This window comes from Bubalus kerabau, chromosome 4 (genome assembly GCF_029407905.1).
Source record: "Bubalus kerabau isolate K-KA32 ecotype Philippines breed swamp buffalo chromosome 4, PCC_UOA_SB_1v2, whole genome shotgun sequence".
Taxonomy (NCBI): domain Eukaryota; kingdom Metazoa; phylum Chordata; class Mammalia; order Artiodactyla; family Bovidae; genus Bubalus; species Bubalus kerabau.
Genome location: NC_073627.1, coordinates 1,302,574 through 1,318,179, shown reverse-complemented (window position 1 = coordinate 1,318,179; position 15,606 = coordinate 1,302,574). Strand labels below are relative to the sequence as shown.

General features: G+C 48.5%; 1 protein-coding gene across 1 annotated transcript; it reads right to left on the bottom strand.

Annotated features, from left to right (window-relative positions):
• APOH (apolipoprotein H) lies at positions 1 to 12,882 on the bottom strand. The gene is made up of 8 exons (XM_055579798.1): positions 12,819 to 12,882; positions 12,039 to 12,215; positions 10,594 to 10,690; positions 9,324 to 9,400; positions 8,102 to 8,290; positions 4,753 to 4,932; positions 2,245 to 2,442; positions 1 to 141 (listed from the first exon to the last, which is right to left on the bottom strand). Exons 1-8 carry the CDS (start codon positions 12,880 to 12,882, stop codon positions 86 to 88), a joined length of 1,038 nt encoding a protein of 345 aa, XP_055435773.1. The 3' UTR covers positions 1 to 85.
• Between the last annotated feature and the right edge of the window lie 2,724 nt (positions 12,883 to 15,606).

Sequence of the window (15,606 nt, the reverse complement as noted above, 5' to 3'; positions counted from 1 at the left end):
TCAGTCTCTTTATTTTTCCGTTTCCATCAGATTCTCAGACAGACATATATAAGCATGACATTTAATTTTCAGTGTGAAAACCAGCTTAGCATGGTTTTACGTCAGATGCATCCGTTTTCCAGAAAGCTAAAGAACTGTGCTCTGTTTGGGGAGAAAAAATAAATAAATACTCTAAGAGAAACAATCATTTCTTAAATTTGTCAAATACCCAAGCCAAATCAAATACATTTTATAAATGTGTAGAATAAATCTAATTATATGAATGAAAGCATTCCATGTGAGGTTTAAGTGATTCGAGAAAACATCAGGGAAAAGATAAAGCAATCATTTCCAAGTGAGAAAATGAAAAGTTCTATATAATTCTGACACTCAAGATTAAAAGAAAAAACTGCATCAGCCCTCTGTTTATTCCCCAATGTACCCGCAGCACTCATCTGTCGGCAGACTATAGGGGAGAGCAGCCTGAACAAATACATTAACCAGCCCTATTTGACTTTTTAAAATCACCCTCTGCTAGTACTTTTTCTGCCAATCTGTACTAAGATTATTTGTCAGTTTTAATATGTAACACGGAGAAGGCAATGGCACCCCACTCCAGTACTCTTGCTTGGAAAATCCCATGGATGGAGGAGCCTAGTGGGCTGCAATCCATGGGGTCGCTAAGAGTCAGACACGACTGAGCGACTTCCCTTTCACTTTTAACTTTCTTGCACTGGAGAAGGAAATGGCAACCCACTCCAGTGTTCTTGCCTGGAGAATCCCAGGGATCGGGGAGCCTGGTGGGCTGCCGTCTATGGGGTCACACAGAGTCGGACACGACTGAAGCGACTTAGCAGTATGTAACATCACACCAGGGCTCTGCTGTATCCTGAACAATAACAATGTATGCAGTGCATTTCTAACTGTTTGTAATTAGAGTGAAAAGAACGGTCATGCTTATCATTGAGCACTCACCGTATGTCCTGTGTAAGATTTCTAATCATCAGACCTATGAGGTGGGTATTGTTTGCTGGTTCTCATTTCCTCCTCTGTCTCTAGCTGCCCACTTCTCAGACCTCTCTCTTCCCCAATCTGCTCCCATCTGTGTCCTCTGCTAGCTGATACAGGCTAACAACATTCTAGAAGCATCTCCAAACCTAGATGCAATCAGCTTCAGCCTCTGGCTGGCTCATCCTTTGTGGTAAAAAAGATATTTATTTAGACCTGAAACTGATGGCTTAAATGCTAACCATTGTACACTCCTTTATCTCACACAAACACAGTGTCATCTTTCTTTAAATGTTTTGCTCTAATGAATACTTTTCTCTAATGGGTACTTTTCAAACTCTAGGAACTGTCAAAAGAGGGAAAGAAATGTTAGATCTGTAAACCAATGACCACTGACTTGAATTACTTTGTAATTTGGGGTGAGTTCATTATCATTTGGGCTCAAGAGGTGGTAAATTTTACTATTCAGTATTCCATTCAATATCATTATTATTATTCATGCATAATCTGGAATTAGACACCATGGCATAATTTAACACTCATCAAAGAAAGCCCCAATCCTGACTGAGTTTTAAGGAAAAGAATTGGAAAGGAAACTGGAAATACCAAATGCAGTTACTGTTCATCTTGCTGTTTTCTCCTGTCTAACCCTCCTTTTAAAAATCCAGTGGCCAAACTGACATGGCTTCTTTTAGTCATTATGTGTCAATAATAAAAGTGCAGATTGTGATTACTTGACTGTTAGAAAGAATGAAGTGATGCCATTTTCAGCAATATGGATGGACCTAGAGATGGTCATACTGAGCAAGTGAGACAGAGAAGAAAAAATGTTGTACAACAGCCCTTATATGTGGAATCCAGAAAGAAATGATACAAATGAACTTACTTACAAAACAGAAACAGAGGTAGAGAAGGAACGTATGGTGGCCAGGGGAAGGGATAGGGAGAAGGGATAGTCAGGGAGTTTGGGATGGACATGTACACATATCTATATTTAAGATGGATAACCAACAAGGACCTCCTGTACCACACAGGGAACTCTGCTCAATGTTATGTGGCAGGCTGGATGGGAACGGAGCTTGGGGGAGGATGGATACAGGTATATGTATATGGCTGAGTCCCTTTGCTGTTCACCTTAAACTATCACAACATTGTTAATCAGCTATATTCCAAAACAAACTGAAATTTTTTTTTTTAAGTACTGATTATGTCCAGGGCAAGGGAGATGCCAGGTAAACACTCCAGCATTAAACTCACCCTTGAAGCATTTGGGAATCTCGATGGTGCCGTCTATGCACTGGGCATCTTCTGTGTAGCTGCACTTCTTTTCCTTATTCTTGCAGAAGAAAGAAACTTTTTGGCCATGCAGCATTCCGTTCTTAAATTTGTTCTGGATAGCTACTCTCTCTCCTTCGTATATCACAGTAGCTCTTTTAACAGATAACTTACAAGATGCTGAAAGAGACAATATTTGTAGTCAAGACAGGACTTCACTTTCTCTTTCTTAAAGAGAATGTAACATCAGAGCCACTGGATGAGTAGACCTGGAACAAATGGCCCCAGAGGAGGAGATTCTAAGAAGGTGCATCGTGAATAGCCTCAGCATCACTGCCAACTGCGGTTCTCTATCAGCAGGACCATGAACCGTGATTTCCGAGATCACCTTTTCTTCGCCAGGAGTAGCCACGTGAGAAGGTCAGAGCAGAAGCATCAGGTGCTCTGCTTCCCTGGTGGTCCAGTGGTTAAGAATCCGCCTTGCAATGCAAGGTCGGTCCCCGGCCGGGGGAGACCCCCACAGGCCCCAGAGCCCGTGCTCAGCAACCAGAGAAGCCACCGCACGCAGAAGCCTCACGCCGCATCCCAGAGTAGCCCCCGTTCACTTCCAGTGGCTCCCCCTTCTGGTAGCAACTAGGGAAAGCCCACGCAGCGGTGAAGACCTAGCACAGCCAATAAATAAATAAACCGTTTTGTTAAAAAAGCACTTCTCCAGATACACAGACGGAGAGCACAAACATATGGTTCCTGAGGGGCAGGAAGTGGGTGGGAGGAGTTGGGAGACTGGGGTTGACACATATACACTGTTGGCACTTTGCATAAGATAACTAATGAGAGCCTGTTGCACGGCACAGGGGAGTCCACTCAGTGCTCCGTGGTGACCTAGTGGGAAGGAAATCCAAAAAGGAGGAGACGTGTGTCTCCGTGTGGCTGATGCACTTTGCTGTACAGTAGAAACACACAGCATTGTAAAGCACCCATACTCCAATAAAATGTTTTTTAAAAGACACTGCTGCTGCAGGTAAGCCTCCCCTGCCCACTCAGCTCCCATTCACTGAACGGGCGCACCCACCCCCGAGCCAAGTGAGTGTTGCTGGTAAGAGCTCACAAGTGCTCCCTTCTCTGAAAAACAGCCTTCAGCCACAGAGCGCCTCCTCTCCCAGGAGAGCGTGCACGTCAGCCCGGGGGCAGGGCAGGGGGCAGCCCACAGCCTCTGCAGACGCACAAGGGGATCAAGATAAACAAGTGCCCTCGCCTCTCCATGCAGTCAGCGGCCCTGTCCAGAGCTGCCCGGGGATTAAACTTAAGTTACACTCTAGCTGAGCCCACATCCTCGTTCCAGACAGGGGCCCCGTGTCTGCAGCACCAGCATCTCCTGGGGACCTGGTAGAAATGCTAGTTCTCAGGTCCCACTCCAGACCCAGCGAAGCAGAGACTGTTGAAACAAGCCCTCCAGGCGCTTCTGACGCGCAGTGTCGGGCTGCATCCTACCTGCCTCTGCCTCACTCTGTTTCCTGAGGCTCAGTAAATCAGCTGCGTTTGAATCCCCGTCTCAGGCTCTGTTTTGAGGGGACCCCAAGCTAGTCATTCTCCATTTTGCCCAATTTCCTTCCAGCCCACAGCAGCCTGAGCAGAATCACAGCGCACACCTGCTGCTCTCTGCGTGAGCGCGACACGGGCCAGATCAAGGAGCGACGATGCCAAAGGAGCCAACTTCTCAGGGAAAAGAAGCCCCAAGTGACGATCCTTCAGGTGAGAGGTCCTGGCACAGAATCAGGCCAGGTTCAAGCTGAGTAAGCGGGAAAAAGAGGTGCAAGGCAGCCCCCGAGGCTGTAAGATATGGAGAGAGTAGCTGCGGTTCCTGACTCTGAGTTCCCATCCTCATTTCCCCATACTCATGGTCCATACGATCGCCTGTTGCCCATTTGTAGTTAATCACCATTTCCAGGAACTCTCTTGACTGTGTGGTGGGGTTTTGCCCCGGTGAGAAGAGTCTTGACTAGAGCCAAGTGAAACAGGATGGTCGTGGGCCAGGACATAAAAGCAGTTGTAGGAAGCCCACACAATCTCCCACCACATTACCAAGGCTGACAACAGAACACTCGTCTCGGGCAGTCAGGAGGGACCTCCTGGTGGTCCAGCAGTTGAGAATCTGCCCTTCAGTGCAGAGGCCGTGGGCCTGATTCCTGTTCAGGGGACCAAAAGCCCACACACAGCAGGGCAGCTAGCCTGCACGCCAAAGCTACAGCGCCTGAGAGCTGAAACTGAGACCCGATGAAGCCAAAAATAAATAAATGAATGAAGTATATAGTGTTTAAATCGCACACAGGCTTGCTAGGCATGAAGCTTCCCCATGTTCATGGAAATCCCCGGAGCTGTGAAGCAAGTCAAGAAAAAAACTGGAAAATGACTGGAACAAGAAAATGGCAAGTAAAGGAGATTCACAGGATGAGTCTGCAGGCGGTTGGAGCCCTTACCCACATCGCATACCTTTACAGCTTGGCTGTGCAGACCAGTTTCCAAATTTGCTGCATTCTACTTCTTCCGGTCCATCCAAGGAATACGTTTCATGGCAGCCAAAGGTGGCGGTGTCCTTATAGTAGAGCACTGGATTTGCGGGATGGTTCACAAACCCATTGTCTGGTCTTGATGGGAATGGGCATCTTACTTCTACAAAGTTTAAGCAGTAAGCCGTGTTAGCATAAACAGTGTGGGGCCCGGTGGTCACAGAATGCTTAGGAGCTCCTCTCTTACACCCGTGAGTCTCTGCGTGATTCCTGTGATTTCCCCTTTACCTTATCCTCGTGAGACCCTGGGCATTAACAGAGAAACAACAAGACTTTGAAAGTAAATTAATGAGTTACCAAGTTCTTTGGGCTTTCGTATAATCACAAGGTATTATTTATTGCAAACTTCATCTGCACACCGTCTAAGGTGGTGGGTTTGAACGAAAGAAAAGTCTGTGTCTTTTAATCAACAGACCATGAAATTAAAACACAAAGATTCCCTACACGCACAGTAGAACACTATTGTTTGGATTTTAAATGTTAAACCTAATTCTTATGATTGTCTTCAGGCTATACAAGAAGCCAGCACGAAATAGGAAGGAGAAAAGCAGTGCTGCTCCCTGGCCTTAAGACCCCCAGCGGTGAAGTCCTAAATCCATACCGCTCTTTGTCGTTGTTGTTGTTCAGTCACTAAGTCTGTCCAGCTCTTTGCGACCCCATGGACCGCAGCACGCCAGGCTTCCCTGTCCTCCACTATCTCCCAGAGTTTGCTCAAGTTCATGTCCATTGAGTCGGTGATGCCGCCCAACCATCTCATCCTCTGTTGTCCCCTCTTTATCACACTACAGAAAACCAGGCTGGATGGAGGAGCACAGAGCTTTTGGAAGGTAGTCTAATGCGATGGTTCAAGGATACAAAATCCAGGGACTTCCCTGGTCCAGCGGCTAAGACTCCACGCTCCCGAGTTCCACCCCTGGTCAGGGAACTGGATACCACATGCTTCAGCTAAAAGATCCCCTGTGCTGCAGCTAAGACCCAGCACAGCCAAATAAATCAAATGGGTTTTTTTAAAAAAGAGTACAAAATTCAAAGTTGGACTGCTTGGATCAGTTTTGGTTCTTCAGCAAATTGAGTGCAAAGGAATGTATGAGTCTATAATAAAACTAAAGAGAAACAGTCCATGGGAGAAAAACTTTTCCCTGTAGAAGAATTCCAGGTAATAAATATCAAGGACAGATAACATGAGAAAGCCACCACTTTGCAACCATCAGGGCCTCAGCTGACTGAGTCCCGGGTTATCAATGACTGCTCAAGAGCGGGTGTTCACATAGCCTCAAACCACCACCCACAGGGTGCGTACTAACTCCAAAGAGGAAGAGATGCTCTTTTTCACCAAGAGAAGAAGGGTGTGCTTCCTTGACCACAGGATCGCGTCACGCCCGATAGTGGCTGACTGACACCAGTGCCTCCTGCTGAGAGGGAGTGCATTCCTAAAGAGTGTTAACTTCAGTCTAATCATGAGTAAATAAGCAACCAAATTCACATTCTGGAAACTTCTAAAAACAACCAGCATGCACTCTTCATAAACATCAATGAAAGATGACTGAGAAGGCAGAGGATCACTCCTCACTACAGGGCTGCCGCTGCTGCTGCTGCTGCTACGTCGCTTCAGTCGTGTCCGACTCTGTGGGACCCCATAGACGGCAGCCCGCTAGGCTCCCCTGTCCCTGGGATTCTCCAGGCAAGAACTCTGGAGTGGGCTGCCATTTCCTCCTCCTAAAGGAGACTAAAGAGACGTGACAACTAGACACAGGCGTGGTTCACGATAAGATTTCACACAGAACAAAATGTGTGTGGAAAGGAACTTCTGGATCAGGTGGGGCAATTTGCATATGAAATAAATATTGCTAATTGTATATGATTGTTTAAATTATTATTGTAATTCCAAATATGTTAAATATCTTGGGTACAGGGATAACATAGGAGAATCTCATTGTTATTAGGAGGTTCATGCTGCTGAAGCGTTCATGGGTAAGTGTCATGATGTGTATAACTTATTTTCAGAAAATTCAGGGGAAAAAGCATGTCTATAGAAAGAAAGAGAGAGAATGTTACAACATGCTGTTGGCTGACATATCAATGTAAACAGATGAAAATAAGAAGAAAAAAAAAACCTATGAAGAACCCACTACTTAGGACTTGGGAGAAGTAAATGAGATGACATATGCATGAATAGCAGGAGACCAGTGCCTGGCCCTGAGTTAAGCCCCGCAGAAGGTGCTAGGGATCAGTAGTAGTAACAGCGTCCCTATGCTATGAAGTACTTCTGCTGGAATCATTCAGCAGACGTCTGTCCTATCCACTACGCAAGAGGGTAACAGTCTTTAGTGTTGCTCCTCGTGCGCATGATAAATTCTTTACTCTACCTGCTCATTATGCAGTGGACAAATTCAAAGACAGTAATGGGACTTCCCTGGTGGTCCAGCAGTTAAGACTCCATGCTCCCGCGGCAGGAGGCACGGGTTCCATCTTTGATCGGGCAAGATCCCACATGCCACATGGCCAATAAACAAATAAATAACTATAGCAATGATGATTCCAATTAAAGGAGAAAGAATTTTCATATATATTTTTAAATCGAATATTCTTGTGATTCTTAAATTTAGGTAAAAACTACAAAAGCTTATATCAATCTGATCGCAACCCAGTTTTTCACTTTAAATCTCTTGAAAGTAAAGCAAAAGCGTTAGTTACTCACCTGTGTCTGACTCTTTGCAACCCCATGGACTGTAGCCCGCCAGGCTCCTCTGTCCAAGGGATTCTCCAGGCAAGAATACTGGAGTGGGCTGCCATTTCCTCCTCCAGGGGATCTTCCCGACCCAGGGATCGAACCCAGATCTCCTGCATTACAGGCGGATTCTTTACCTTCTGAGCCACCAGGGAAGCCCTAATCTCTTTGGACTTCCCAGTTTAATCCAGGTGTCTCTTCACCAACCTCACTGTAACGTTCAGCTGTGCATGCTCACTCCCCGTTCTTCCCTGTCCCCCATCCCTGGCTCCCCTGTACTGTGGCAGGCTGCACTGTCCCCCACTCCACCCCCACGTCCTCCTCCCAGGAGCTCTCCCAGGCTGCTCCAGACTGTCCACTGCATCACTTCTCATCACCCTGAGCTAGAAGCCAGGCCTCCCTCACCTGGCACACTCAGCCCCAGGCACAGGGCAGAGGCCACGGTAAACAGGGTCATTCAGAACCCTCTGGAGAGCGGAATGTGCAGCCCTCTTCAGCGAGGCCCTGCACTCCCATGACTGCTTTGCCGTATCGTTGCACCTACCCCTGCATTCTGGCAACTGCGTCCAGTTCCCATGTTCCGTGCAGGTAACGGTGTCATTTCCAAACATCGCGTGGTGTGGCAAGCACTTAAAGACTGCCTTGCTGCCATAGAAGGAGTTGTTCCCAGCCAATGGCTTGTAAACGCTGAGACTTGCAAACTTGGGTATGGGTGGTGGAGGGCAGGTTATAGCTGAAAAAAGAAAGAACTGTCATTTGAATGGAAATAGCTGAGTCTTTTTTAAATAAAATACTCTTTACAGAAAGGAAAAAATCCAAAGATTAACTTGAGAAAATGCAAAATTTGATCAAATGCCAGGATAACCACAGTCCATTGGAGAAGCCAGGGAAGAAAATGTGATTGGAAAATCAGATGTCTGGGCTGGCCAGAAAACTGAAAAATGAAGGGGGTTTAAGTGTTGCCATCGCTGATCTGCCTGTTATGTGACCATGTTGCTTAGGCGACCAGACGTCTTGGAACGAAACGCTGCCTTGAAGACCTTTCTCGGAGTCAGAACTGGTGAAGGGCCTCACAGAGCCAGCATCCCGCGGCGGCTGCTGATGGGAGCATGCCACTGTGACGTCTGCGTGGCACCTTGGTGCCAGCGCCGGTGTGTCTGCTCCCGCCGAATACTCCCGCTTTTGTGCCCTCTCTGTGTGGCGCTTGCACAAGTGGCTTCCCGCAGGGACTCAGAGGTGGGTTGCCGCCCCGACCTAAGTGATCTAGAGCCTCACAGCTCGGGTCAGGCGGTGTCATTCCAAAGGCGCTGCTTCATCTTCCAGAGTAGGAGACCAGGATGGGGCTTCCCTGGTGGCTGCTTGGTAAAGAATCCACCTGCCCCCTGGGGGCATGTCCCCTGGGTTCGATCCCTGATCCAGGAAGCTCCCACGTGCTATGGAGCAACGAAGCCGGTGTGCCCAGCAACCTGTGGTCTAGACAGAAGCCCCTGCCAACAGAAGCCCGCGCACCGCAATCAGAGTGGCCCCCACTCGCCACAATGAGAGAAACGCCCACGCAACAACCGAGGCCCAGCACAGCCACAAAAAAGCAATCAATAAAATCATTTTAAGAAGACATCAGGATGAACAGTCCCAAAAAAGGTGAGCAACCACCTCAGGGAGCTGGGACTGAGGGGTTTCAGGGTGTAGATCTTGTATTGATAAAACCAGGAACGTCCCAGGCCAACCAAGCGGTCACCCTCCTCGAGCTGGACCCGGAGACTCACGGGCACAGACAGGAAGGTCTGGGCTCCACTTCCCTTCCGCAGTGCATTTCGCAGAACTAGCTCCTTTCAGATAAAACCTGCGGAGGGAAAATTGAACCCATTAAATTACAGAGTCATCCACCCCTGGCACCTCAAATTTTTTTCCATCGAGCAGTGCTGCAGATGAATACTATTGGCTTCTTTTCCATCTTAGAATACTGTTTTCCTGAGAGGCTTAAACTCCTCTAAGGCTCAGCAAGCCTCCCAGCCTGGGGCTTCAAGGCAATTGCTGAAGCAGGAGAGGGTCCCATCACCGCTGGGTGTGGAGGCCCACCCTCCCTTCCAGTCCCAAAACCCCTGGTCCCCAACCAGCTGGTCAGGGTAAAGGCTTCTAATCCAAGACTCACGTCTCTTTTTGGGATCACAAAAGTGAATCACACCAAGTAATCTCTAATACTCATTTTCTGAGAGCCTGCTGGCCCAAATGTGTAATAACAATGCTGTCTATTAACATTATAAATGTGCCATTGTCCTTGAAGACAATGTATTCAAGATCACTCATCAATAAATTGGTGTTTCCGTTGAAAGGACTGCATTTCTCTTCCACACACAGCATTTCTTAATCTCTAATCACAAAGCAGGATCCTCAGTGAAATTTTGCCGCTTTCTTCCCTGGGAGGCAGCCCTGGTGAGAAGGAGGGCGTTTCTACACCATCACCCTCAGCCTTCTCCGCAGAATTCTCCTGCTGTGTGCTCAGTCCTGTCCGACTCTCTGCGACCCCATGGACTGCAGTCCGCCAGGCTCCTCTGTCTATGGGGTTTCCCAGACAAGAATCCTGCAGAGGGTTGCCATGTCTTTTTCCAACGGATTTCTCAACCCCAGGGATCGACCGCGCCTTCTGCAATATTAGCAGGCGGATTCTTTACCACTGAACCTAGGTCACAGTCCATCAAATTAGCCTAAAGCCCAAGCCTGACTACTAGAATACTTTAACCCCCGAGCCAAGATTTGGCCCAGAGATTATAAAGAATTATCACCCAGCTTCAATAATTTCAATGTACTCCTCATATGAGTAGCTAATCGGGTGCAGAAAAATTAGATAGAGCATCAACTTCGTATTTCACTGACTGCTGTATTCTCCACCCCACCCCCAACCCCACTGTGGATTTTTATTCAGTGATCTGTATTCAGCAAGTCCAGCCTAAAGACTAGCAATAAAATAGGGGCCGGCCTTGATGTTCAGCTTAAGGGGGCAGGAATGCGCGGCCTCTGTGAGCCGAAAGTCCTTACCCAGTGCGGCAAGAAAAGCTGATGGTATTGGGATACTCAAACGTTGTATAGCGTACCGTTCCATTTTCTAAGATCCCAGCAAAAGGACATACTCTGGCTGTGATTTAAAGATAAAAACATCAATGTCCAGTTGCAGAATTTCCTGTTAAAATAAAAATGTTTAATCTCATTTCTATCTTTTGATGCAGTTACTCTACTGATAACTATTTTCAGAAGTTAACTCAAAATAATCGAAGTGACACACGCACTGAGGCATCCATCGGGTTGTTACTTCTGCTTTTTTTGTTGTTGTTGCTTTTTTTGGTGGCGGGGCATGCAGCTCGCAGGATCTTAGTTCCCAAACCAGGGAGAACCCACGCCCCCTGCAGTGGACCCACAGAGTCTGAACCACTGGCCCCCCAGGGAGGTGTCTGCACAGTATAACTGTTAGTCACAAAGACAAAAATCGAACAGTCTAAATGTTCGCTTTGTTGTGGTTGTTGAGTCACTCGGTCGTGTTCTCCTCTTTCTCGACCCTGTGGACTGTAGCCCGCCAGGCTCAGGCAAGAATACTGGAGTGGGTTGCCATTTCCTTCTCCAGGGAATCTTCCTGACCCAGGGATTGAACCTGCATCTCTTGAGTCTCCTGTGTTGGCAGGTGGATTCTATACTGCTGAGCCACCTGGGAAGTCCCATAATATTTTATATATATATATATATATTATGCATAATATTGTATATATTATGTATAACATTGATTTAATATAATGTTTGTTTTTTATTAGAAATATAATTTGTAACATCATATCTACTTCTCTTTTCACATCTGCAGTGCCTCCCTCTCCTTTTATCCTACCAAGTCTCTTTTTAAAATCTCCCCTGGCTAATTCCAGTCATTGTGGCTAATTTCCATCTGACCTTTTGTGACCCCATGGACTGCATCACACCAGGCTCCCCTGTCCACCACAGTCTCCTAGAATTTGCTCAGATTCGTGTCCATTGAGTCATCGATGACGTCTAACCAGCTCATCCTCTGCCCACCCTCTCCTCCTGGCTTCTGGCAAACAGCACTGACTGTCTGCAGTCTCTCCTCCCATGAAACCCACCCCCACTGCCCCCCGCCCCGCGGCTCTGCTGGCCTTCTGCGCCCACTGCCCCCATCCCGCGGCTCTGCTGGCCTTCTGTGCCCGCTGCCCCCATCCCGCGGCTCTGCTGGCCTTCTGCGCCCACTGCCCCCATCCCGCGGCTCTGCTGGCCTTCTGTGCCCGCTGCCCCCATCCCGCGGCTCTGCTGGCCTTCTGAGCCCACTGCCCCCCGCCCCACGGCTCTGCTGGCCTTCTGTGCCCGCTGCCCCCATCCCGCGGCTCTGCTGGCTTTCTGCACCCAGAGCTGGACAGGGTCGGTCATCTCCCCGCCACGTACAGGATCTGAATGAGCGGGGAATGTGGGGAAGGAGGCTGACTTACGCATGCATTTCAGCGTGTTGATGGGCCAGAGTCCTGTGAGCGGGCACGTAAACCGCCGGATCCCTCCCCGGGACACGTAGCCCGGCTGGCAGGAGAAGACTATCTGCTCCCCGGGCTGATAGGACTGTTTCAATGGAACCACCGTGGAAAACGGTATCTCATCTGGCTTGGGGCAGGCTGAAACAGAACACAAAGCAGTTGGTTGAGAAATCCATATTTGCCTTTTTAAGTTTAGCTGGCCCACACAAACGAAAAACATTTAATGCTACCAAAATACTTACACTGAGTTTTGCTACAAATACTTGACATATGCCGTACCCCAGCTAATCTCCTCACCAGCTTTCAAAGGAGGTTAGATGTGTTATCCCCATTTCACAGGCCGGTATACTGAGACTTAAAGGAGCTAAGTATCTCGCCGAGGAGTTTAAGCATGGCTTCATCAAACAATAAGCACCAATCCAGTCTCCCCAGCATCCACCCTAAAGAGAATTTAGCTAATCCCTATGGGCCCCTGGCATTTGCCAGAGGGTTGGGTGTGTGCTCAGTCACGTCCGACTCTCGGTGACTGCATGGACTGTAGCCCGCCAGGCTCCTCTGTCCACAGGGTTTCCCGGCAAGGACACTGCAGTGGGTGCCACTTCCTTCTCCAGGGGACCTTCCCACCCCAGGGATCACTCCCACGTCTCCTGCATTGGCAGGCAGGTTCTTTACCACTAGTGTCCCCTGGGAAGCCCAGGATTGGATATTCTTTTTTTTTTTCCAAAAGCCATGAGTACTCACTTCGTCCTGCGATAGCAACATGGCAGAGAAACCCCGACAGCAAGACGAGCGCTGGGGGGAGCATGGCGGATGGGTCACGCCGGCGCTGCCAGAGCGGCTTTCCTCTCCCAAAAGGGGAGCTGTAAATACTGAAGTGCTTACATATTAACCATCTGGGGGTGTACTTTTATCTCTGTAAATAGAAGATAAAGGATCACGGTTCGAAAGGAACTCCAAACCTACCTTCTTTAATCATTTACTTTTCATCTCGGTGGGTCTGTGTGAAATCTTCTAGATGGTTTCTGTCTTTACCGCACTTATGTTAACGGTGTGGAGTGGCTCGTTCTTGCCTCTAAGACCATCCTGGTGGCTCCAGATTGCCCAGCCTCTGGTCCAGACCGCCTGGTGTATGTAGCGCTGGCTGGAAAGCCCGGAGCTGCAGTACCTGCTCCAGCCCTGGCCTCAGCGTGTAAACTGAGGCCCGTCACTTACTTACGGGCTTCCTCTCCCCACCTCTGAAGTGACATTCCCAGCCCCAGGTGCCAAAACCTGAGCTCGGCGTCTTCTCTCACAAACCGAGGGCTTCTCTTCTGCCTTCAGTAGCACGACCCTCCTGGTAACTGCACTCTGCTCTCACACCAGATCAGCACAAAGGCCTGCTCATCCATGCTGAAGCCTTCTTTGATCTGTCTCAACAGACTTCTAGCCCCGCTTGGGGGACTGGAAGATCGATGTAAAATTACAAATCTGGACGCTAAGAAGCACAGGAGAGCGGGAGAGGGCGGGCAGGTGTCAAGGATGCTCTCGAGCGGGCTCAGAGGGGCCACTCAGGACCCCAGTTCTCATGTCATTCGCTCTCAGGGGCTGAATACACACATGGACAATGGCTAGATGGCATATAAAAACAGGACTCTGGCCACGGTCACTGGAGCAACTGGGCGGACTAGGCCCGCTAGAGAGAACCAGGCGAGTTGCTGTGATCAATCACATAGGGTGTCCGACTTGCCCCCACAAGGCCCTGCCATCAGGGCCTACTCAAGGCTTTCCACTTCATCTGCAGTAAAGCTTTCCCGCTCCTTTAACTGATTCTGGGTCTCTGCCAAACATGATGATGTCTGACTGCCTTCCGATAGCAAGCTCTGAATAAACAGCTTTGCCCGTTCTCATTTGGGTGATGGTGTTTTACACCCAAGTCTGAAGTTCCCGGAGACACATTGGTTTGAGACATGTTCTTGGCAGACAGTGACTCTTGAGCGATGCTAATGAACGTGGTGTTCCGTGGCGAGGAGAGCAGCGTGCTGCCTCCAACATAAAACAAGGCTGGCCCTCCCTCTCACGATGGTTACAGTCTTCTCGCTCTTTTACACACGTGCACACGCACACGCACACACACGGACACACATGCACACACACACACGCACGCACACGCACACACATGCACGCACACACACGCACACACACACGCACACACACGCACGCATGCACACATGCACACACACTCCAACTTCCTTTTCTTTTTTTGGTTTTCAATTTTTACAATATTGTGATGGTTTCTGCCGTTGAACAACGTAAAAGCAGCCATAATTATAAATATATCCCCTCCCCGCCCTGAGCCTCCCTCTCTTCCTGCCTCTAGGTCATGACAGAGCACCAGACTGGGCTCCCTCTGTTTTGCAGCAGTTTCTCCCCACCTGTTCACTTTATCTCCGATAACGTATGCATACTGATGCCACTGATGCAGCCATGCTAGGGAACAGTGTGGAGGATCCTTAGAAAACTAGGAGTAAGGCTACCATATGGCACAGCAACCCCACTACTGGGCATGTTCCCGGCTACCTCTGCTAAAGAGAAAGATGTTTGTTTTCTAGATCACCCTCAGGCTTGGGGTTATTGTGGAGAATTCCTTCAAAGAGTGGAGAAGAGAGAAAATGAATGAAAAGGGCCAAGGTGTCCTGTATAATAAAGAGCTGAGGTGGATGGAGGAAGAGAGAGAGAGACCTACAGGCTGGGTATCGGGAAAAGAAAATTTCAAGAAGTTTGAAATTGAGAAGAAAACATTTTTGGCAGCAGGTGCAAACTGAGTGCTGTGCTGCGCTGTGCTTAGTCACTCAGTCATATGCTAAGTGCTGTGTGTGCTGTGCTTAGTCACTCAGTCATATGCTAAGTGCTGTGTGTGCTGTGCTTAGTCACTCAGTCATATCCTAAGTGCTGGGCTGTGCTGTGCTTAGTCACTCAGTCGTATCCTAAGTGCTGTGTGCGCTGTGCTTAGTCACCCAGTCATATCCTAAGTGCTGTGTGTGTGTGCTTAGTCACTCAGTCATATCCTAAGTGCTGTGTGTGTGTGCTTAGTCACTCAGTCATATCCTAAGTGCTGTGTGTGTGCGCTTAGTCACTCCGTCATATCCTAAGTGCTGTGTGTGCTGTGCTTAGTCACTCAGTCATATCCTAAGTGCTGTGTGCACTGTGCTTAGTCACTCAGTCGTATCCTAAGTGCTGTGTGTGCTGTGCTTAGTCACCCAGTCATATCCTAAGTGCTGTGTGCACTGTGCTTAGTCACCCAGTCGTATCCTAAGTGCTGTGTGTGCTTAGTCACTCAGTCGTATCCTAAGTGCTGTGTGCGCTGTGCTTGGTCACTCAGTTGTATCCTAAGTGCTGTGTGTGTGTGCTTAGTCACTCAGTCGTATCCTAAGTGCTGGGCTACACTGTGCTTAGTCACTCAGTCGTATCCTAAGTGCTGGGCTGCACTGTGCTTAGTCACTCAGTCGTATCCGACTCTGCGACCTCACAGACTGTAACCCACAGGCTCCTC

What these genes read in the sequence shown, in the direction of transcription:
- APOH (XM_055579798.1), bottom strand. Translation starts at nt 12,882, where the DNA reads ATGCTCCCCCCAGCGCTCGTCTTGCTGTCGGGGTTTCTCTGCCATGTT. An exon ending in TGTTGCTATCGCAGGACGAA is followed by an intron (nt 12,216 to 12,818) that starts GTGAGTACTCAT and finishes GTTCTGTTTCAG; the next exon opens with CCTGCCCCAAGCCAGATGAG. An exon ending in AGCTTTTCTTGCCGCACTGG is followed by an intron (nt 9,401 to 10,593) that starts GTAAGGACTTTC and finishes TTCCCTCCGCAG; the next exon opens with GTTTTATCTGAAAGGAGCTA.